General features: G+C 49.0%; 1 protein-coding gene across 5 annotated transcripts in view; it reads right to left on the bottom strand.

Annotated features, from left to right (window-relative positions):
* Positions 1-25,032, bottom strand: part of LOC138368617 (katanin p80 WD40 repeat-containing subunit B1-like) — a 119,022-nt gene that overhangs the window by 45,759 nt on the left and 48,231 nt on the right. The window contains exon 1 of one of the 5 annotated variants that reach the window (XM_069331211.1): positions 6,487-6,726. The exons of the other annotated variants lie outside the window; for them this stretch is intronic. Coding sequence (XP_069187312.1) covers positions 6,487-6,595 — 109 coding nt within the window. The 5' untranslated portion in view covers positions 6,596-6,726. Of the gene's footprint in view, positions 1-6,486; positions 6,727-25,032 lie in introns of those variants that run through there. 5 annotated transcript variants of the gene reach the window in all.

Raw genomic sequence — 25,032 nt, 5'->3', positions numbered from 1 at the left:
GTCTAGTAATAGAAAACCCTTGGATTGTGACATTTCTAAGCTAACTTCACTAAATGTAAAGCAATCCGCCATGATTGTCGAGATATAGAGGTTTCGTAAGAGTACGCGTAAATATTTGAATGAATCCTGGCCAGGAAGCCTAGTCGGAGACCGGGCCGCGAGAATATTGATCCTGGCAAGCAACTCAAGGTAACCACAAGGTAAGTATGCAGCAGCGAACCAGGCACCACGCCCACACCCCAAGACCTAAGTGACGACCAGACCAAAAGGAGACCAAAAGACCAGAGCAGACCATTATAACTGGGAAGTCCAGCCACGACAGCGGTCCAAGATAATGGCAACTACCTGACAGACAACAAAACATGTAGCAGTGGATCAAGAAGGGTCCCGGGGGGAGGGGGGGGGAGGTGTTGACATTCCACCGAGTCTCAGGTTTGTTGGCGCAGTGGATTATTTTGCTTGGTTGACAAGCTGGTGGTTCAGGGTTCGAACACGCTGGTGGTTCAGGGTTCGAACAAGCTGGTGGTTCAGGGTTCGAATAAGCTGGTGGTTCAGGGTTCGAATAAGCTGGTGGTTCAGGGTTCGAACAAGCTGGTGGTTCAGGGTTCGAACAAGCTGGTGGTTCAGGAGTTCGAACAAGCTGGTGGTTCAGGAGTTCGAACAAGCTGGTGGTTCAGGAGTTCGAACAAGCTGGTGGTTCAGGAGTTCAAAACTGGTGGTTCAGGAGTTCAAAACTGGTGGTTCAGGAGTTCGAACATGCCTGGTTAAGGCAGTACTTCTGGCTGCTTGCTCACCATTCTGTCCCACTGTTACTGCGAGTATGAGACTCCAGAGCCTGCAAATGAAAAGGTGTCGGATCCACGGGTGATGGTGAGGACAGAGAGGGAGGGGCAAGCATCCAGGTGTGCGAGGGAGGAGTGCGTGCGTGCGTGTAACAACAGGCGAGGACAGTTACTAGTGTGCGTGCGGTGGCGTGTGAGTCAGCGTGGCCTGAGGGGGCAATAGGCTGGCGAGCCACCAGAGTATGTCCGGAGTTACTCCTCCACTACCACCACTCGCAACTCTCCGCTACTCCCCCACCTCTACCACCATCGCACAACAACATCAGCAGTAGTAGTAGTAGTAATAACCTTCCAGCCGTTATCTAAGCAATTCGACTGTCAACTACACAAAACAATACTTCTTCCCATCTCCTTGGCAAACTGCTCTGGTCTTTGTGACTGTCTTAAACACAACCGGTCGGAACATTTACAATCCGACAATATGCTTCCCTGCCCCTCTACCAGTCTACCTACATACCTCCCGGTCCCCCCCTAATCTACCAACGTACCTGGCAATTTACCTACCTTCCTTCTCCCTCACAATGTCAAACATTAAACTTGGGTACCGGGTTCAAAACTACCAACTTCCCAGAACTGGCTGACTCACACTCACCTTCACCCCCCCCCCCCCGCTCTGATGACCCCCCCCATTCCCTCCTTCCTGGTCCCATCTCTGACATGACCGCTCTTCTCCATCCCTGGATAGTAGGAATGGTACTATCCAACGGTCCGTCTAATTACCACAAGCTACCACAAACTACACAAACTTCAGAAAGCTTCCTGGCAATACGTTAGTAATGAATAAATATGATATATTTACTCATTATAATGTTGGTGCTGAATGTACAACACGAAAAAACAATTTTAATCTGAAAAAGTATCTTTTTATAAAGAAATTAGACGAAAATAAAAAGCTGGTGACGCCAAATCAAGTCGACGATCCAAGCTTCGGTTAGGTTAGGTTTGGTTAAGTTAGGTTAGGTTAGAATAGGTTAGGATAGGTTAGGATAGGTTAGGTTAGGTCAGCCTAACTTAATATATCATATTTATTCATTACTAACGTATTGCCAGGAAGCTTTCTGAAGTTTGTGTAGTTTGTGGTAGCTTGTGGTAATTAGACGGACCCCTATCCAATCATCCCCTACCGTCTAGTTGTCATCCTTGCCGATTGTTCCTCCTCTCTCTTTCCGTCCTGCCTCGTTACAATGAGAGAAAGTGGGATAAGAAGACATCTATGATAGATGGAAACGCAACTGAGTTCAATAAATGCTCGTACCCAGAACAGGCGGTCAGTAAGTGGCACGCTCTGAGAGAAGTGGAAGCCACCGTCATTCCCAACTTCGCTAACAGAGCCAGGATTAATCTAGTGCCCACTTACGAAACCTATACATCTCGCCTTAGTCATGGCGGCGTAGTTTATGAAACAGTTTATGGAGCTCCGAAGCGCTGCGAGGCTGTCTATAACAATAATAACTCCTGGGTTGAAAACTACTTCGCAGCTTTTTCAAGCTCGTAAAACCGTTTAATAAATACATATTTAACCTGAATGATCAAAGAAAGATGAACAAGTTTCGTTAGCGGACACTTAGGTGCTTGATGAATCCTGTTTCTGGTATGACAAAGAACTTGAACTGTAAGAGACATAAAACACAAGGCACTAACTTCAGCAAGCTGGGAGACAGAGCATGGCTATAACCGCCCTCACTCTGAAGAACTGAACCTCACTCCCTTGTTATCAATGGATGTAAACACTTTGAAGAGTTCCCCCCATCCCGTCTACCTGTACCCCGGTACCATTACCCCCCGCCATTACACAGGATTCCCCAGCGCCACCCCCCACCACCCTGAGAAACAGACCACGCTTCACCACCACCGCCTCGGGGAGCAAGTAGCCAGTCCTGTATAAACAAGAACTCACTGGAGTGTTAGTTAATCTCACCGGCGTCAACGACACACAAGTTGAGGCACAACACTAGCTATTATCTGGAGACGACCCTTAAGGCCTTAATACCATAGCGGAAGACCACCTCCACCAGGGGTCGTGGTGAGAGTAGAAGGTCTTCCCCCACCAGGTAAGTGGACGACCTAGGTGGTGGAGTGAGGCCATCTTTTCCCACCAGTAAGATCGACAACCAAGGTGGTGGACGTGATGTTCAGCACCCCCAACAAACATCATCCCCCTCCCCCCCCCATCTCCCCAATACCCACACATCCCCCAACCCCCCCATCTCCAACACCCACACATCCCCCAACCCCCAACACCCAACACAAATCCTACCAATGCGTCAGGCGTTCCTACCAAGAAGGCAGTGGGCGACCTGAATGACTTGCTCGCCGTGTGTGGGCGCGGGCGTGAACGGAAACCAGGTGAACAAGGCCGGAAAGCTGCCCCACCAGGCGGCCACACCTGCAGTCCCCTACGCTACCGCCAGGGGGTTATCGTCTTCTGGAGGGATGGTTATCTTGAGATGATTTCGGGGCTTAGCGTACCCGCGGCCCGGTCCTCGACCAGGCCTCCTTAGAGGTACGAAAAGGTGGAAGAGGAGTGAGGAGAGAGGAAACAGGTTGGTAATGAATCTAATACAGATGTCTCCGCCACACACTAATTCTTAAGTGAGCGGGAAGGGGGTGATGGAGGGTGAAGATGATAGAGTAGGATGGAGGAGGGAGAGAGCGTGAGGAAGCAGGGAGAGCTAATAGGCCTTTTGTAGTTTCATTTATTGATGCGTCTCAACATTACGAGGGAAATACGCGTATCTTCCTTACGGATGGATATCTATGATACCTGCTTGATACCTGCTTGATGGGGTTCTGGGAGTTCTTCTACTCCAAGTCCGCCCCGAGGCCAGGCTTGACTTGTGAGCGTTTGGTTCACTAGGATGTTGTTTGCAGCGGCCCGCAGGCCCACATACCCACCGCAGCCCGGTTGGTCAGGCACTCCTTGGAGGAAACTATCTAGTTTTTTCTTGAAGATGTCCACGGTTGTTCCGGAAATATTTCTTATGCTCGCTGGGAGGGTGTTGAAGAACCGTCGACCTCTGATGTTTATACAGTGTTCTCTGATTGTCATATGTCACCCCTGCTCTCCACTGGTTCTATTCTGAATTTTCTTCCATATCGTTCACTCCAGTATGTTGTTATTTTACTGTGCAGATCTGGGACCTGGCCCTCCAGTATTTTCCACGTGTATATTATTTGACATCTCTCCCGTCGTCTTTCTAGCGAGTACATTTGCAGAGCTTTGAGACGACCCCAATAATTTATATGCCTTATCGCGTCTATGTATGCCGTATATGTTCTCTGGACTCCCTTTATTTCTAAATATCCCTCTATGAGCCAGTCGTGTTTGACCGACATGTTGGTGGAGATGATGGTGCTCAGGGAGTTGGGGACTAACATTGCCATCCTCGCGAAGAATCCCAAAATTACCAGTTCGACACCAAGCAATGTTTCAGCAACACTGTGCGTCACTGACTGGAGTTTGGAGGACCAATGTGTCGCTCAGGAGGTACCCAGCAGAATATTAGTGAAACGAACAGCAGAAGGGAAAGAGTGAAGAGCAGTATGTCAACATAAGAGGAGTGGACACTACGCCAGAGAGGGTACAAGATCAGAAAGAGGAATAGGAGGATGCTACACCATTAGGAGGAATGGGAGGACCTTACACCATTAAGAGTACAGTATTTTAAGGAGGGTCACTGCACCAGGAGGCGGCAAGACTGCACCACCTGGAGGGACTCTGGGAGGGACACTGCACCATCAAGTAGGTCAAGGTGGAGAGGCAGGGCCGTCTAGCACTACTGTGTGTGAGGGGAATCGATGACCTCAAATGGCTGCTGCATCCGAGGTCCCTTGTGCATGATCCTTCCGCTCCGTCCGTCTCCCCGCCACACTCAGGCCCAAGACACCACCCACCACCCCCCTTCCCAGCCAGACGCGGGGACAGGGTATAATTTCAATAGTCCTGTCTCCTGTCCCGTGTGTACCCGAGATGGATCTCGCCTCAGACTAACAATAAAATAGTCACCATCTTTGTGCACAACACTACCTCGTCAGATAGTACGCGTCTCTAGGGTAAAGCGTCTTAAACGCTCTCCCGAGAGGTCTAAATCTCTAGTGGCTTTTTCTCTTTACAGCCTCAGTACAGTTCTTGCTTGGCTTCTAGTCGATGCATTTGTAGCCGGATCCTGCAGTTCCTCTGCTCCCAAAGTCCGGCATGGCATCACTCATTCCCTGGTCTCCTGTGCTCGTTAGCGTTCATTTGCTGTCTTCATCCAGTTTCATGCCTCTTAATTCTAGTAACTAATATTTATCACTTTACAGCTTGTCAATCATTTATCAAACCAAGTAACGAAGGTGTTCAAGTCCGTCTGTTGTTCAAGTGGTGGCGTACCTCAGCTTCCTAGCTTAATGCCATTGGAGAAGTTAGATAGCGTACAGCACAATGCACCTGCTTGATGGGGTTCTGGGAGGTCTTCTACTCCAGATTGATGTCATTTTACATTTGATACGATTGATGCCATTTAACAAAAACAGAACTAGGTCCTTGACCGACCGCCAGGCACTCTGCTTGTTCTATTCAGCCGGTGCGACGTATTTAACACTACAAGGCGTTTGTGTCCACGAAGCCAATTTTTTACACTATTTGAAGTTACATATATTAATGGTGTGCACTTTTACTGTTGAAAGAAATCTTCGAGGACAGGGGAGGCAGGGAACACGAGGACAGGGGAGGCAGGAACACGAGGACAGGAACGCGAGGACAGGAACAACGAGGACAGGAACAACGAGGACAGGGGGCAGGAACACGAGGACAGGGGGAAGCAGGAACACGAGGACAGGGGGAAGCAGGAACACGAGGACAGGGGGAAGCAGGAACACGAGGACAGGGGGAAGCAGGAACACGAGGACAGGGGGAAGCAGGAACACGAGGACAGGGGGAAGCAGGAACACGAGGACAGAACAGCAGTTGGGATATGAGAGCGGAATGATGGATACCCCCCCCCCCCACCCTATTCATTTACGAAAATGAATAGGTAAACTCGTCTCTGAAAACACATGTAAACCCAACATGGATCCAACAGTTCAACGTTGGTGGATTTGAGAGATATGGGTTTACCTGGCCAGTTGACGTCGAGCTGGTTGTCCTGGATACGGCTGCCTGGCGCTGGTTCAAACAAAACTCCTTGGCTGACTTCGAAAAGTGATGTAGCAACTAATTTAAATGAAGACAAGTTTCTCTCGAATAAGATGATAAAACAACACACACAACACTGAACAAGGCAACAGTGAACACAAGTGAACATGTTAAGTGAGCACAACACAGCAATGAACACTAATCAAGTAAAGTGACAACAAGTGACACAAAAACATAGCTTCAGTGCCACAAACAAGAGCAGAAGCAAGCAGAAGATACTACATCAAGCACAAGAAGACACAAGCATCACAAAAGCCGTAGGGTTGAAAGATAAGCCAAGCAATGGGGAGCAGGTAAAGCAAAACAGAAAAAAAGCTGCAGTTAAGAGGAAAACGAAATGGAAGCAGAAGACAACAAGAAAGCAGAGATGAAGGAAGCAGAAGACAACAAGAAAGCAGAGATGAAGGAAGCAGAAGACAACAAGAAAGCAGAGATGAAGGAAGCAGAAGACAAGCAACTGTAAATTACCTATTCTGTCGAACTCAGAGTGCCTGAGCCTCCAGGCACGCGGACGCGTGGGTAGCAGCTTGTGTTTACAGCACGTCCTCACCCGCCGACCCTCCCCGACCACCACCATGTCCTCAGTGCTCCGGTGGTGGCGGCATGACCTCTGGCTCACCCAGGGGCGGCGCGTGGGCGTGAGGGGCGGCACACGGTGCGGTGGGCGTGGCTTGGAGATGATGGTGGCGGCGGCGGCGGCAGTGGTGGGGTAGGAGAAGGGGGAAGAGGGGGCGCTGGTGATGGAGTAGATAGAAGGAGCAGCCACCAACCACCACCACTGGCCTGCATCACTCGGGGCACCCGCCGCCGCCCACACTCCACCCTCAATCGCCACCACCCTGAATCGCGATCGCCACCACCCTGGCCAATGGCCCTATAACCAAGTCCATATTCCTTCCATCACAACACTTCAATATGACTAAAAACTCCTCTTTCCCCCCACGTCGGTCAAGGCTCTTACACCTATTACTGTGTCGAAGGTAAAGAGGGAAGGCTATGAAGGAGGAGGTCCTCGGATCCGAAGTCGCACCTTCAAGTTGCTACTGACACCCTTAAGTGTCACTGGAGGCAGCGGAATCTCCTTATTCTGGCGAGTGGGAGTGTGCTGGTGACTTCGCAGGCTGCCACTAGCACCTTAAGATTAAAGAAGTGGTTGGTAAAGTGTCTTGAATCGTGAGTGAAGGAAGGCCTGGAGGTGGACTTAGCACAACTTTACTGAGGTACAGTCAATCACAAACTTACAGCTGTCTACTTCACTAAGTAGAGTACCTGCGTCGGGTAGTACCACCTCTATCCATGCCTGTTACACCTTCCTGTCATGAAGGTGCCCCACTGTACGCGAACATGTCACTCTGCACCCACACCGACTCATGTTCCCGCTGTGCACAAGTCTTCTACTGACCACCCTCGAAGAGGCTCTTTACGTTCTCCTTTCCCACTTCATTTCCCCCAGCCACCCTTTAATGTTCACCGGAGTTACAGCACTTGTGGGATAGAACAACACTGAATATTTCGCGAGGAGAGGCGCCCCGGAGGAGAGGTCAAGAGAAGACGCGGAGCGTGGTGTCAGGTGCCGCCCTTCCTCACCAACACACACACACACAACATACTGAAGCTCTCACGCACGCCAACCCGTTTTCCTCCATTCAATCCCGCGCACACACGCATATGACGCGAAGCTGGTGAGGGGGAACCAGGATGGTTGCTAAATACTGCAGGATGGGGGAAGTTTTGAGCGAGACAGCTTTTTGGCTGGAAACGCTCCAGCCTCCAGAGGCACACACACAGGGAAACTTTGCCGGCATACGCAAACTTGGCAAATAAAACCAGCTTTCAGAAATCTAAATACAGATTAAAAGCATTTAAAACGTTTTACAGCACCTATACGAGACCTATTGGCGTGCTAGAGCACGTGACAATAACAGTCCTTGCCTCGTAAAACAGGAAAACTTACAAAGATTAGCACAAGACAAAGAGCAGAAATAAGAGGATTGGGACACGAGGACAATGTTAAGGAAACCTGTCCATTCACCACAAGAAAAGAATTAAAAGGGACTTCATCACAACATACAAAAATACGCAAAAATAGAAACAGGGCGAATATGGACTGTGTAGTTTATCAAGGGTAAGAACTGAAAACATGGATGAGTAGCAACAAGAAATACTTCTTCAGTGTACAAGTAATGAGCAAGTGAACTGTGATTGGTCAGGAGGTGATGAAGGACATTCAGTCACAGCTTCAGTAGCATCTATGACAATGTACAAAAGTGTGTAGAGTCGCTGCACCAGGTGGATGAAAGCTAAGAGGGGGAGGGGGCCTAGAGAGCTAAAACTCGACTTTCTCAAACAGAAATAGGCACCATCCACCCACCCACACTCACACACTTGTGTAAGGAATCATTCAGAACTTTGTATACCACCTATGTCAGACCAATCCAGGAGTATGCGGCTCCAGCATGGAGTCCATATCTAGTCAAGCATAAGACTAGACTGGAAAAGGTTCAAAGGTTTGCCACCAGACTAGTTCCCGAACTGAGGTGTATGAACTACAAGGCGAGACTACGGGAATTAAACCTCACGTCACTGGAAAACAGAAGAGTTAGAGGGGACATGATCACCACTTACAAGATTCTCAAAAGAATTGATAGGGTAGATAAAGACAGACTATTTAACTCAACGATCACACGCACTAGGGGACACGGGTGGAAATTGTGTACTCAGATGAGACATTAGAATTATTTTTCGTGTCAGTAGTTGACAAATGGAATGCACTAGGAAGTGATGTAGTGGAGGCAGACTCCATACACAGTTTTAAGCGTAGATATGAGGCTAAGGAACCTGCATATCAGTTGATTGACAGTTCAGAGGGCGGGACCAAAGAGCCAGAGCTCAACTCCCACAAGCACAACTAGGTGATTACGAGGACGCCTCACAAAGGAACTGGGTCAGGCCAAAACATGCTCATACAACAAAGATAACACGTGGCTGTTGTCGGGCGCCTTAACACTCACATACCTGGCACCCGCCTCCGGACTCACATACCTGGCACCCGCCTCCGGGCTCACATACCTGGCACCCGCCTCCGGGCTCACATACCTGGCACCCGCCTCCGGGCTCACATACCTGGCACCCGCCTCCGGGCTCACATACCTGGCACCAACCCGGAGGAAAGGGAGGGTTGTCAGTACTTGGAACTAAACCGGGGGTGAGAGAGGACGCTATAGAGACAGTTGGTGTATGTGTTCTAGTGCCAGTTGGCAGCGTCAACGACCTGAAGATGGTGTTGAGGCACCAGTTGGCACCCCTCGGAGCCAAGCTACCGACCCCACCGACACTACACACACTCGTCACCGACTAGGCAACAAAGTAGCGCGCGTATACACAGTACCTCTTTTCCCAGTACGCGACGCGAGAGTGCCGCGTATTATTTTCGAAGCGGAAGTGCGTATCTGCGTCTCCCCCTTCACACCCTCCCATGACCCAGTTACCCCTCACACACCCCTCTGAGTACCTCCCTATCCATCCCCATACCAGACTGTCCTCGCCCCCTATCCATATCCGCGTGGCGTGCATATCGATCTCCGGCGTGTTTGGCCGGAGCTCATACGCCGGCTACGCCAACTGGCGTCACTTCGCCAAACCACAGTCGACTTTAACGGTTCGTTCTGGCGCACTAGCCTGGCCAAGGGGGGCCCTGCACTAGCCTGGCCAGGGGGGCCTGCACTAGCATGGCCAAGGGGGGACCTGCACTAGCATGGCCAAGGGGGGGGCTTGCACTAGCATGGCCAAGGGGGGGCTTGCACTAGCATGGCCAAGGGGGGGCCTGCACTAGCATGGCCAAGGGGGGGGGGGGGCTGCACTAGCATGTCGGGCTTGTTACGGCACTGGTGTTTTATGGTAGATGCTACTAGCAGCCCAGTACCACACCTGAAGCATCTGGTGGATGCTACTAGCAGCCCAATACCACACCTGAAGCATCCCGGGCGACGCTACTGGCGGATGTTTCCGGAAACATCCGGAAATCCAATTTGCAGTTCTAATAACCTTTCATCACGATTTCAACTCCCATCCTGCATTTCACTCACTTTCTACGTTAACTAAAAAGACTCCCTTCCCCCTCACAATCCCCCCTCCCCCCCCTCCCAATCCCCCCTCCCCCCTCTCACAATCCCCCCCCCTTCCCCCACCTACAGTTTCACTTTCACTGCTCATGTACGATTACCAGTTCCCATTTTCTTCACTACCCAAATCAAATTGCTTTGTTATCTAATTCCATTTTCGTTTATATATACAATTCCATTTGCTGTAGAGTCCAGTCCCAATTGTTTACTATCCAATGGTATTTATTGAAGTCACGATGCTATTGTCTTTCTTCACCTTCACTGGTCCATTCATCTCTCCTTCACTATTAATTTTCCTATATCCAAGCTCTCTCCTTTGTTTCTTACACCTCTTATCTCACTATCACCACCCAGTCCTCTCACCATCACCACCATCCAGCCCTCTTACCACGTGCTCAATACCTTCACCGCACCAATCGTGACTGAGTAAACTGTGACCTTTGCACAGTTGCATACTTGTTGCATTTGTAGGTGGCCTTGTGCGATGTCTGGCCTGTTTGGTTGGTGGTTGTTCGTCTTTGGTGCTGATGGGTGGGTGGGAGGAGAGAGACAGAGACAGAGACACAGAGACAGAGAGACAGACAGAGAGACAGAGACAGACAGAGACAAGGCGGGACCAAAGAGCCAGAGCTCAACCCCCGCAAGCACAATTAGACGAGTACAATTATGTGAATTAGGCGAGTACATATTCCACAAGACCATCAATAATTAGCTACAACCATCCAATATAAACAGTCGGCAACAGCCAGCCAGCCGCCACCTGCCAGCTGGAGCTGTGCGTGGCAGGCGGCCAGGCGAGGTGGTAGCGAGAACAGTCGCCAGAGGTCAAGTGGCTGGTGCCGCCAAGATGGCCAGGTGACCCCAATATCAAAGATGGTACAAGAGGGCCCCAATCATAACCTCCCCTTCACCCACCCCCAACACTAGTATTTAATAGTCGTCCTCGGGTGCCACCAGATGGCTCTGCAAGGTCGCTAGCCCCTTCCCCCTCCCCAACACGTCGCCCGGCACACACACACACACACACACACACACACACACACACACACACACACACACACACACACACACACACACACACACACACACACGCACGCGCACACACACACACACACACACACACACACACACACACACACACACACACACACACACACACACACACACACACACACACACACACACACACACACACACACACACAAACACACACACACACACACACACACACACACGCACACACACACACGCACGCACGCACACACACACACACACACACACACACACACACACACACACACACACACACACACACACACAAACACACACACACACACACACACACACACAAACACACACACACACACACACACACACACACACACACACACACACACACACACACACACACACACACACACACACACACGCACACACACACACACGCACGCACGCACGCACACACAAACTCTTCAGCACGGGTGGGACACGAACAAGGGGACACAGGTGGAAACTTAGTACCCAGATGAGCCACAGAGACGTTAGAAGGAACTTTTTCAGTGTCAGAGTAGTTAATAAATGGAATGCACTAGGAAGTGATGTGGTGGAGGCTGACTCCATACACAGTTTCAAGTGTAGATATGATAGAGCCCAGTAGGCTCAGGAATCTGTACACCAGTTGATTGACAGTCGAGAGGCGGGACCAAAGAGCCAAAGCTCAACCCCCGCAAGCACCATTAGGCGAGTACCTGCTGAAGCTGACGCACTCGCCATTCTCCTGGAGGACACGAGACCTTGCTGATGCAGGAAGGAACAGCCAAAGGATACCTGATCAACCAGGCTGTGATTCGTACGTCAGGCTGCGAGCAGCCGTGTCCAACAGCCTGGTTGACCAGTCCAGCAACCATGAGGCCTGGTCGACGACCGGGCTGCGGGGACGCTAAGCCCCGGAAGAACCTCAAGGTAAGGTAAGGTAACACGTGGAAAACACGAGGTAACTGAACGATGCAATACAAAAATGCAAAGAAGTACCAAGCTGATAGAAAACAGTATCAACACAGTGTGTTGCTGACAGTAGCAGGTCGGCCGAGCGGACAGCACGCTGGGCTTATAATCCTGTGGTCCTGGGTTCGATCCCAGGCGCCGGCGAGAAACAATGGGCAGCGTTTCTTTCACCCTATGCCCCTGTTACCTAGCAGTAAAATAGGTACCTAGGTGTTAGTCAGCTGTCACGGGCTGCTTCCTGGGGGTGGAGGGCTGGTCGAAGACCGGGCCGCGGGGACACTAAAAAGCCCCGAAATCATCTCAAGATAACTGACAGTAAACGTCAGTTGCAACACACTTTGGCACAGTTAAATCCACCACCGACAGCTAGCTGGGAAGTCTACAGCCGAACCCAATGTTGAAAATTTATCCACCTGATAAAAGACAGCTTACAATCTTATCTGCAATAGAGTCGACTCTACTCTACGTCATTTGAGGTCCATTTACGCCTGATTCTAGACCCAACTGTCAACACAGCAAGATTAGGGGGGAGAATAGGTAAGTGTGCTGAACCTGTTGGGACTGTGTTGGAGAGACGGAGACCATAGACCACGGGAGATAACGAAGAAGGCTGCAACTTTAACACACTAAAACATGGGGGATAAGAGCAAAGGCACCGGGAATGGACGATTACCGTGTGTGGGACATGTAGCAAGTGTCACTATGGACATTTGAAGTGAGAGGGGGAGAGAATGGGGGAAGAGAGGGAGAGAATGGGGGATAGGGGGGAAGAGAATGGGGTGAGGAGGGAGGGGGAGTGTAAACCGCCTGGTGGCTATACCTGGAACATACCTGCAGAAGTGTTCCAAGAACTATCAATAGTGTAAGGCTTAATATGAGCTACACGGAGGGAAAACATAAAATTGCTAACATAATTCAGAAGTCGTCTACTCTTGTACGACCCGCCTAAGAAGGGGGGGGGAGGAGAAAGAGGGGTGGGGGAAGGTGGAAGGGGGGGGGGGGTAAAGAGGGAGAAGAGTAGAAGGTAGAAGTAAGAGGCGTCCTGGGCCTGCTAGCATGAGGACTGAGTGAAAGGTCCAGCGAGAACTGCCGGGGCTGGACGTGCAGCCCACACCTGCCTCCACACAGTACATATATAATATATTCTAACAGCGTATGCCACACAAGCCAATATCCAAACAGCATGAGATAACTAGTAAATAATTATTACATCACATTACTGATATGGCAAAAGCGTGACTTAGACTTCACAAGCACAGAAAGAGACAAGAGACAGCCAAAGATAGCGAGACTATTTTCCAGCACAAGTGACCAGATAAACAAAACAAAAATACATGAAGCTTCAGCCTGGTATTATGAACATCCCCCCCCCCACACACACACCACCGTCTACCTTCAGAGTCCCACCACCAACCTTTCACCTGAGCCGCACCTGCTGGGCACCTGCTGGGCACCTGCTGGGTACCTGCTGGGCACCTGCTGGGCACCTGAGGCAACAATCGCTACCCCAGCCCGTCAGAGAGGGTTGTCTGGAGGTGGACTATCCCTTTGAGATGTATTTCTTTCTTGTCTCAATAAACATACTTGAACTTGTCTGGAGGTGAACACATACCCAAACTGACACGCAGTTGCGTAACTACGACGGATAGTTAAAATAGTGTCAGTAAAGGACGTTGTGGCTGGCAGCGACACCAGTGACCAGAGGGAAATACTGAATCACGTTTAACAACAACGAGCAACTGTCAAAGACGGACCTGTAAGACCTGTGATTGTCAAGGGAGGGCGGCAGGGAGGAAGAAAATGACAGAGGGAGGGAGGGAACGAAGGAGGAAGGAAGATAGGAGGAAGGAAGATGGGAGGAAGGTTGGGGGAAAAGGGAGAGTGAAAGTGGTGGATGGGTGGGGTGGGTGACAGCACGCCTCGTCACCCACCGTCGCCGCCCACCAACCTGTCCTCCTAAGGTTGATGTTCTCATATATCCTAAGACGTCGCCCAGAGCCTCTTCTAGTGCACGGCAGGAATACCAGCCACAGCCAGCCAGATAGCCAGCCAGCCACCCAGCCAGCTAGACAGCCACAGTCAGCCAGCCAGACAGCCAGACAAATAACTGAATAATGTTCCCGTCTGTCCCTCATCATGACAACAAACAATATGATCTGCAATTTGTTTTCTTCCAAATAATGACACAGGCCAACAGAAAATGAGATGCGGAAACACCATAACTTGCTCCCATCACACACCAGCAGCTTCCAAACATAACACACACACACACACACACACACACACACACACACACACACACACACACACACACACACACACACACGGAGGGGGCCCTGAACCTAACTCGGGTATCGATCGTGTGGACACAAGTTATGTTTAAAAGGATAAATAACTATCGATAAAAATTCTAGCCTGCGACAGATCAACTCGTCGATATCATCAACAGTGAGAGTGCTTAACAACTGGCATGTAATGAAAATAGTTGCCCAGTTGAGGAATTAACTCAAATTAATATTATCGAGACAAATTTAACACGCAACTAGAACCAGCAGCGAGGAGGTGGGGCCCAAGAGCCAAGTCAGTCCATCGATAAGAGCCAATACAAATGCCAACATACACACGAGTTGCACACTAGAGAAATTTTCAGTCAAGAATTAAGTTTTGAATCACTGGTACAGTAAATGGCCAGTGTGTCTGGGGAACCAACGTTGCTGTAGTTTTTGAAATAGGCTAAACTACAGCGAAGAGAAGTATTTAGCACCCTACAGAATAGAAACTTCACCGGAGGGGCACCCCACTGAAAGAACATCCCCCTACATGGCACCATAATGTAAGGGCACCTTACAGCAAGGACACTCTCCACATGGCACCCCACCGGAAGCACATCCAACTACACAAGCTTCACATAGTTAGCACCCCACGAAACGGATATTCTTACCCTCCAGAGGCCTTTTATAAATGTCCTCTCATGACTGCTACCGGAAGACGAGACCGCAACTATCATCTCTCTCTCATCCACCTTCCTTCCTCTTCCTCCTCAATCTCTCTCCAGCCATCAAATGCCACCATTAAAAAATAATCTTTTCCTCAACCGCAGAATGGCATTGGCAACGTGATTCATTTAATCCTTCAATTCGACTGACGACCAGAAAGCAGCACTTCGAGGGCGACCAGACGCGTGCTCCGCTCCGGCAGGGAGAAAAAGTCCAAGAAAAAAAGTCTTCCATGAAAATACGGCCGCGAGAAACACTCGACGGTTTTTGTAATTATATTTTGAGTGCACTAAATGGTGTGCGTGTGTGCGTGTGCGGGTGTGTGTGTAGGTCCGCCGTTCAGGAGATGTCGCCAGCGGTACAGGTCGACGACCAGGACACAACGCCTCTAGTGGTAAGATTCAGGATGTCGACCTGAATCATAGCTGAAGTGGGTTCTGAGAGTTCTTCTATTCCCCAGGCCTGGCCTGTGGGAGGATTGACGTGTGATAACTTGGTCCACCAGACGGTTGCTTGGTGCGCCCGGCAGGTCCACACACAGCCACTACAATCCGGTTTGTCAGGTACTTCTTGCAGAACAGTATCATTTTCTTCCTTAAAGTAGTCCACTTTCGATCCGGAAATATTTCTTATACTTGCTGCGGGCTGTGGACCACTGATATTAATTCAGTGTTTCTTCTCTGTGCCTATGGCACCTCTAGATCCCCCACTGGTTCTATTCTGCCTCCAATGGTACAGGTCGACGACCGGTACACGTCTCCAATGGTACAGGTCGACGACCGGTACACAACGTCTCCAATGGTACAGGTCGACGACCGGTACACAACGTCTCCAATGGTACAGGTCGACGACCGGTACACAACGTCTCCAATGGTACAGGTCGACGACCGGTACACAACGTCTCCAATGGTACAGGTCGACGACCGGTACACAACGTCTCCAATGGTACAGGTCGACGACCGGTACACAACGTCTCCAATGGTACAGGTCGACGACCGGTACACAACGTCTCCAATGGTACAGGTCGACGACCGGTACACAACGTCTCCAATGGTACAGGTCGACGACCGGTACACAACGTCTCCAATGGTACAGGTCGATGTGAATCACTCTCTCTACTCTTAAAGACAGTTTACGGTAGGTCTTTTGACCGATGCCGCCCCCTTCCCTCCCAAAAGGAAGGAAAGTTTAAAGGAGAAATGGTGGAAAAGTAGTATAGGAAGATAGACGAGGAGAGAGAGAGAGAGAGAGAGAGAGAGGGATGTGAAAGGGCAGAGGGGTGGATGTTGCCAAAGCAAATGAGAGACGAGAAGGGGTTACTGACACAAGCAGGCGACAGCCAGACACGAGAGCACTCGCCCGGACATGCTCAATGGACAATATAAGAATGACTTACGGATTAAACTGCACATGTGCGCCCAGTGGAGGGAAGGACAGTGCAGGGAGGGAGTGATGAAGATTAAGCCACCCAAAAGGTGGCACGGGCATGAATAACCCGTAAGTGGTGGTGGCCCTTTGGAGCCATTTCCAGTATCATTAGCTGATACTGGAGATCTTTGGAGGTGCGACTGCATCCTACGGAGAGGTCGTGACCTCTGCAGGGAGGGAGAGGAGTGGGGAAATATAAAGAGGAAGACATAAAAGAGAAAGATAAGGAGTGTTTCCATTTTTAATGCCTACATCCCATTTTATATATATATATATATATATATATATATATATATATATATATATATATATATATACATATATATATATATATATGTATATATATATATATATATATATATATATATATATATATATATATATATATATATATATATATATATGGTGGCGGTTGAATAAGTGATCATTGCTATGACAAACATGTGTAACTGAAGTGAACACATAGCAGCAATTTGTCAGACGATCAGGCATGGGTGATTAATAGCAGCGTCTGGCATGCTCTCGGACGTAGGTTCGAATCCTCGTCACGGCTCTTGTGGATTTGTTCATGGGTAATTAGTAACTGTATGGCGGGGAGGAGAAGGCACAATTAATCCTTAATAAGCTACACTACTACTTACGGGCTATTCATGCCCGTGCCACCTCTTGGGTGGCTTACACTCCATCAATCAATGTACACTGGTCCGAGACAGCAGTAGTCAATCAGGAGTCCCTCGCGCTGGACCACTTATAGCTTCCGACAGGTGAGTCTCTGTCATAAACTGTGTGTCACCATGACTGTTCTCACAACAGTTTGCGGCGAAGGTAATAATGGTAGTGGTGGTAGTGGAGGTATTGGTGGTAGTGGTAGTAGCGACGACAGGGAGTAGAGCATGCGCGCGCTACCAGTACTGTAGATCCGGTGCGCAATAGCCACATCCGTCATCTTCACGTCCTCCATAACGGTAAACACACGCGCACAAGTCCAAAGGACACGGAGCTGGACAATTATTACGGGCAGCCATCAGGAATCTCGACCAGCATGCTCTTAGAAGCCCATATATATAACCTACGTGAGAACAGTACCAGAGTTTGCAGCGCCAGAATGGACCCCCACCCCTGCTTGATACCTGCTACCCCTTCCTTCTGAAGCATAAAAACTACTTTTTGTTTAATTAACACTACAAATCTGATCTAAAGTCTAAAAACATGCCACGGAAATATTAAGCAACAGACTGAGGAGAAAAAACCTCACGACGCTTCAAGAAATGAGTGGAGGGACCTGAGCCAGACGTGTAAGATACTTTTAGGAGAAAATGCTAGTCGAGGCTAGTTATATATAGTTATAAAGTAGGTAAACTATGAAAGAAACATGGGGGTCGGGAGTCAGAAGCCGAAGCTCGACTGGCAAATTTTCTTTAGTACACACACACACACACACACACACACACACACACACACACACTCATTAGGAAGTGATGTGGTGGAGGCTGACTCCATACACAGTTTCAAGTGTAGATATGATAGAGCCCAGTAGGCTCAGGAATCTGTACACCTGTTGATTGACGGTTGAGAGGCGGGACCAAAGAGCCAGAGCTCAACCCCCGCAAACACAACTAGGTGAGTACACACACACACACACACACACACACTCACACTCACACTCACACTCACACTCACACTCACACACACACACACACACACACACACACACACACACACACACACACACACACACACACTCACACACACACCTGGGTGGATGTGCTTCTACACGCCTAATTAAAGGCGAGTGTTCAACAATTACCATCATCCTGTATTAAAATACTGTGATTACCTTCATCATCGCTTTCACGGTGAGTATGATGCAGATGGGGGGAAGAAACCTGGAATATCAGGAGGAGGAGGACGCGAAGGAGGAGGAGGGAGGCGAAGGTAGAAGCAGGTTCCTAGATAGAAAGGAGCCGGTCGGCCGAGCGGACAACACACTGGACTTGTGATCCTGTGGTCCCGGGTTCGATCCAAGCAACAGCCTGATGGACCAAGCTCTCACAAGTCAAGCCTGTCCTCGAGCCTGGCTTAGGGAGTTGAAGAACTCACAGAACCGCGTCAAGCAGGTAACCCCTAAAGAGAATGAGCACATGATCACTACACACAAAATATTGAGGGTCTTAAACATGAGAGAACAAGGACAGCGTCTTGTGGAGAGATAATGCGGGACAAAAGATGACAGATGGAAGCTGGAAACCGCAAGCGAATCGAAGACTTTCACAGAAACATTTGACCCTTGTACAGCGTGTCAGCAAGTGAGATGCACTGAGAAAGGTCGTGGAAACCGCATCACTTCACGACTTACAGAGCAATGCGGAAAAGATATCACATAAGAGGCCTCGCCTCTTATGTGGCCTCGTAGCCTGGTGGATAGCGCGCAGGACTCGTAATTCTGTGGCGCGGGTTCGATTCCCGCACGAGACAGAAACAAATGGGCAAAGTTTCTTTCACCCTAAATGCCCCTGTTACCTAGCAGTAAATAGGTACCTGGGAGTTAGTCAGCTGTCACGGGCTGCTTCCTGGGGGTGGAGGCCTGGTCGAGGACCGGGCCGCGGGGACACTAAAGCCCCGAAATCATCTCAAGATAACCTCAAGATAAGAACAAAGGTAACTGCAGAAGGCCTATTGGCCCATACGAGGCAGCTCCTATTTATAACCCCCCAATCCCACTCATATACATGTCCAACAAATCAGTCTCATATCAGGAAAATTTAAAAAACAGCATCAGGTACATAAAGAGTTAGAAATAACTGTTAGATAAGCGCTGTTGGGTAGTGACTGTCAGACAAGCGCTGTTATATAAGCCAGTGGAGAGAGAGTGGGTGGGTTAGCCTCATAATAGTGGAATCGCGGGCCCCCATGAAGGTAGTGAAGGCGGAGCAGGGTTGGTGTGAAAGTTAGAGAGAAGGGTGGTGGGGTGGGGGGGATTGACGCCGGCAGGGATACAGGTGACTGTGTCTGGCTGTCTCTGGAACGCACGAGAGAAACACACACACAGTTCCACAGAGTTTCCTACATCGAACACTGGTTATTATAACAAGCAGGGAACCAACAGGTGTGAAGAAGTGATTATCAGCGTGAAACCTGTCTTAACAGGTGCGTGCGTGCGTGTGTGTGTGTGTGTGAGGGTATGATGACGCACGCAAGCCTTACCAGGCTACCCAGGGCCAGGTAAGGTATCATACGCAACACCTGCCGATGATTGAAGAAGATTAAGGCACCCCAACAGGTGGCACGGGCATGAATAACCCGTAAGTTGAACACTTGCCCCTATACTCTCAAGCCTTATACCCCCCTTCCCTCCCTCTCCCTCTCTCTCTCTCTCTCTCTCTCTTTCTCTCTCTCTCTCTCTCTCTCTACGCCCTCCCGGTCGGAACAGGCAAGTTTTGTCTAGCCTCTAAAAATATTTCAAGATGTATGTTTCGAGAATTACCACACCATAAACCAAGACAACTTGGGAGCCATGATGGAGGCCAAGAACCACTGCAGATCTATTCAAGGAGACGGCCATCTTGGAAGGCCTAATTATGAGGCCATCTGGTTGGAACCTGACCACTCTCCACGCCGGAAGGGCCACCACCTAATTATCTCTGCCAACACAACCACATCGACCACCTGGCGTGCCTTACGTACACCCACACACCTGGTCCACCAGACCTAACACCTACATACACCTGGACCACCACACCTAACACCCACATACACCTGCTCTACCACACCAAACACCCCCATACACACCTGCTCCACCACACCTAACACCCACACACACCTGCTCCACCACACCAAACACCGACCCTCTCCAGTTCACTAAACCGGCTGACGGGACAAATAAGTCAATTTGGTGACATACCTCTCGGGAACAGAGGATGGAGGAGAGGTGGTAATCAATGTTGGCTGGGGTACCGTTGCTACCAACAGTGTCCAGCCACCTGGTGCCGGTTCTACCTGTCACCATCAATCACCTTGGACCAAGGTTAAGGCCACCTATCACCATGGACAAGGTTAAGGCCACCTATCACCATGCACAAGGTTAAGGACAGCCTATCACTATAGCTAAGACCACCATCACCACTATCTTCACAAGCGTGGCTGCGACAAATACTGGGTACAACAGCCTGGTGGACCAAACTCTCACAAGTCAAGCCTGGCCTCGGGGCGGGCTTGGGGAGTAGAAGAAATCCCAGAACCCCATCAACCAGGTATCATAAGAACAAAGGTAACTGCAGAAGGCCTATTGGCCCATACGAGGCAGCTCCTATCTATAACCACCCAATCCCATTCATATACATGTCCAACCCGCGCTTGAAACAATCGAGGGACCCCACCTTATCAACCAAGTAACACACTGATTGCTTACAAGCTACGAGAGTAAATCTATTGAATTGGTTCAGACAGCCTTGTAGGACCACCGGCTCTCACTCACATTCGCTCTATCAACCTCTCAAGACACACACTACCACGGCCTCACGCCGCAATGCCAAACTAGGTACAGGCAATCACCCTCATTAGCGGCAATAAGAAAAGAACTTCCAGGTGACAATTAGGTCGTCACATCTAATACTAATTATCGTGATGTCATAATTACACATCATTACCAAAATAACAGGAGCGATTTTCAAGTGAGTCGCTCTCTCTTTCTCGGCAAGACGGTGAATTATCTTATTAAGCTGTTTTTTTCCTAATTTGGAGTATGTCTAATTGGGGGGAGAGAGAGACAGACAGACACAGACAGACAGACAGACAGACAGACAGACAGACAGACAGACAGACAGACAGACAGACAGACAGACAGACAGACAGACAGACACAGACAGACAGAGAGACAGACACAGACAGACAGACAGGCACAGACAGACAGAGAGACAGACACACACCACAGCCAGGTCTGACGGGGACCGTAAGCCATGACGTATCCCCCGGATGTGATGACTGAAGACACCAGCTTAGATAACATCTAGTCAGATACCGTCATCTCATCATGAGCCTGAGAGGAGAGGTGGGGCCTAAACTTTCTCAAGTGGAGGAGGTCTATTTTGCTCAGCTGGCGACTAACTTACTGAGGACGAGGATTCCTAGCTTACTGAATTGGGGGGGGGGGGGCTTCTCACTGAGGTGAGACGTACCTTACCGATGGGCAAGGGTGACTAGGGCAGACATCTTACTGACGTGAGCCAGAGGCCAGATTCATGAATACTTACGAAAGTGTATATCTTTCTGCAATCTTTGGCGGCTTTGTTTACAATTGTAAAGCGGTTAATAAGCTCCGAAGCACCAGGAGGCTGTTTATAACAACAACAACAACAGTTGATTGGGAAGTTTTCATGCTTGTAAACTGTTTAATAAATGTAAGCAAAGCTGTCAAAGATTGAGGAAAGATGTACACGTTCGTAAGTACTTACCTAACTGCTTCGTGAATCTGGCCCCAGCAACTCATCACGTGTAAGGACACACACACACACACACACACACACACACACACACACACACACACACACACACACACACACACACACACACACAATATATATAATGATAGAATTATCGTTCCATCTCCCTCGTCATCTACATCAATCAGCAGACATCTTAATTAAGACATCTGAAGACATAGGGAGGAGGAGTTACCTGGATCTTTACGACCGTCACAAGTTACCGTCTGGATAAGATTGTATCTGGGAGGGAGAGCCAGTAAATAGCTCTCAGGACACAGCCAGATGGATCACGGCACGAGATGGAACGTTTCCTGGTCTAACCCTCCCCTCCCCCCCCAGCATCTTACAATACACATGGCATGCTGGCTGCCTCCACCAACAACAAACTCGACCAGGGTTGTGTATGACCCTCTGTCCTGCGTGACAGTGAATACCAACATTACCTTCACTTTAATAAGACTTAATAAGATTAAGACTTAATAAGTTTTAATCTTTAAGACTTAAGATTCTGATTAATAAGAATCCTCAGATTAGGCAAAATTGTAATTAATTTTGTCAATAAAGATGTTAATAATAATAATAATAATAATAATAATAATAATAGGTTTTTTTCAAGGGGATAGTATTGTTACATGCATTGTTGACATATTGGGGTTAAATCTCATACAACACACTGGATTTCTGTGAAATTTACAGGAATGAACGTAATATCTTATGTGTAAATATTTGAAACGAAGTTTCAGCTGACCATTAACAGTTATGGAGGTAATTGAACAGGCAGCTCGCGGCAATTATTTAGTAGTTGAAGGCTGGCAGGCAACAGAACTGCTCGCACACTAACCACGCTACAAGCCCTTCCTTCCTCGCTCCCCAACACTGTCATATTAAAAAACCACAACACTACGAGCTAGTACGTATTCCCATACAATATTTCTGAACTCTGGCAACAAGAGTTCATGGACTCCAGAGCTCTGGTGGATATGTGGGCCTGCGGGCCGGCTCCAAGTAACAGCCAAGTGGACCAAACTCTCACAAGTCAAACCTGGCCTCGAGCCTGGCTTGCGAGTAGAAGAACTTTCAGAACCCCATCAACCAGGTATCAACCAGGTCTCCTGGCCAAGCGGGGTACACTATATATGCGTCTAGCGTCAGGAAGGAGTACCAATTAAGCTCAACTCCCTAACCTAATTAATCAAACCGAAGTGGATAGCGATACGACCCTCAATGCAGGGTTTAGCACACTTAACCTGTCCCTTATGTGTCGTTCGAAAGAAGGACGCCACAAACGACTGCCTTCCGGGTCGTCGGAAACGCTCTATGAGGTGGAGAAGCAGTAGAGTAGTTTAATCATTTGTGGCAGAAGTAGCAACAGTAGTACAAGCAGCAGTAGGAGCGGTGGTAGACGCAACAGGAGGAGCGGTGGTAGACGCAACAGGAGGAGCGGTGGTAGACGCAACAGGAGGAGCGGTGGTAGACGCAACAGAAGGAGCAGTAACCAGAGATGATCACGACACCACATGGTGACCAAGGGATAACGGAAACTCACGATGAGCAGAGACCGGCAGGCCAGCCCTCTCCGTCAGCCGGTTTCCTGTTCACCAGCTTTCTACCACCCAGAGGACCGCCGCCGCCACCACATGTAACCGCAGCCACCAGTGCACTACCACCATCACGCCAGTGCCAGAATATCCAAGAGTGACATTGGTTCGGCGTTCAATCAGAATTGACGTTGGTCTTTGGTATTATGCGGCCAATGGGACTAAACATCCGAAACGTAAATTAGCCGTCAATCATGGAGGATAAGTTTGCATTCATTAAACAACAGTTTATTAGCTCCGAAGAGCTACGAGGTTGTCTATAACAACCTCCAAAGCTCGTAAACTACTTAATATATAACCTAAGTCACAATCATCAAATTAAGATGAACAGGTATCGTGTTGCTTCCCGCTCTTCCTTGTTCATCCACAGAGAGAGAAGGGGAAAAGGGAGGGAGGAGGCGGAGGTGCACGTAGGGGGGGAGGAGGAGGAGAGGGTGCACGTAGGCACGAGGGAAAGCTACAGTGAATTAACCTGTGGAAAGTGCCTCAGTTCAGGGTTATTATGACTTGTCACTTTCCAGGGAGAAGATTATTGGGAAGCTCTACTCTTCCACACTAACTTCCCGGTGAGTGAGGCCTTCCTCTACTCTCCTCCACACTACTTTCCAGGTGAGAGAGTCGAGGTTGGTGCCACATTCGACTGTGTCGGGGGTACAAGTGACCGGATGAACAACCCATCGGGGTTTCTTCCTATTGGGGGGGTGTTGTACATGCTGCTATGGCGGTGTGTCCACTCACAGGACGAGTGGCGCTGTCCAATAAACTCGCCCCTCAGGGGAAAGAAAAATAACTCCTCTTGAGTACGGTTGGGACTCGCTAAAACAGAATCGAACTGTGTTCTTAACAGTTAATTAATTTCTTTCTTGATATCATTGACTGCCCCCATCCCCATACACAAATGACCTAAGTACCGGGTGGATTTGGTGAATTTTCTTGACAAAATTGATTAACAATTTTGCCTATTTGATGAAGACCTCATCGGAGGCCGAGTCGCGTGGTCACTCATCTTACACACCACCTCCAAGTAGGCCTAAATTTATGAGGCCTACCTCGGTTATGATTATTAAACATAATGTTTTCTATGGCTGACGTGTCCATTTATTGACCATGCTAACCATCACACATTTTTGTCTGCCTCGCAACATATGGTATAGTATTATACCATATGGTAATATGGTTACATTATATTACATATACTAATATTATATATTAGGCGCACAACCACATAATGAGATTTTAGGTCTTGTTGTTACAACGAACGGAAAATGATGTATTAAATTCCCTGAACCTAACCTAACCGACGACTTACGCAAAGAAAATGGGTACTCTTGGGAGTACTATGGTTTACATATAGTACATCGTATTTCGGCCGGTTGAGCGCCTAATA

This window comes from Procambarus clarkii, chromosome 25 (assembly GCF_040958095.1).
Source record: "Procambarus clarkii isolate CNS0578487 chromosome 25, FALCON_Pclarkii_2.0, whole genome shotgun sequence".
Taxonomy (NCBI): Eukaryota; Metazoa; Arthropoda; class Malacostraca; order Decapoda; family Cambaridae; genus Procambarus; species Procambarus clarkii.
This window is presented reverse-complemented; position numbering and strand designations above follow the sequence as displayed.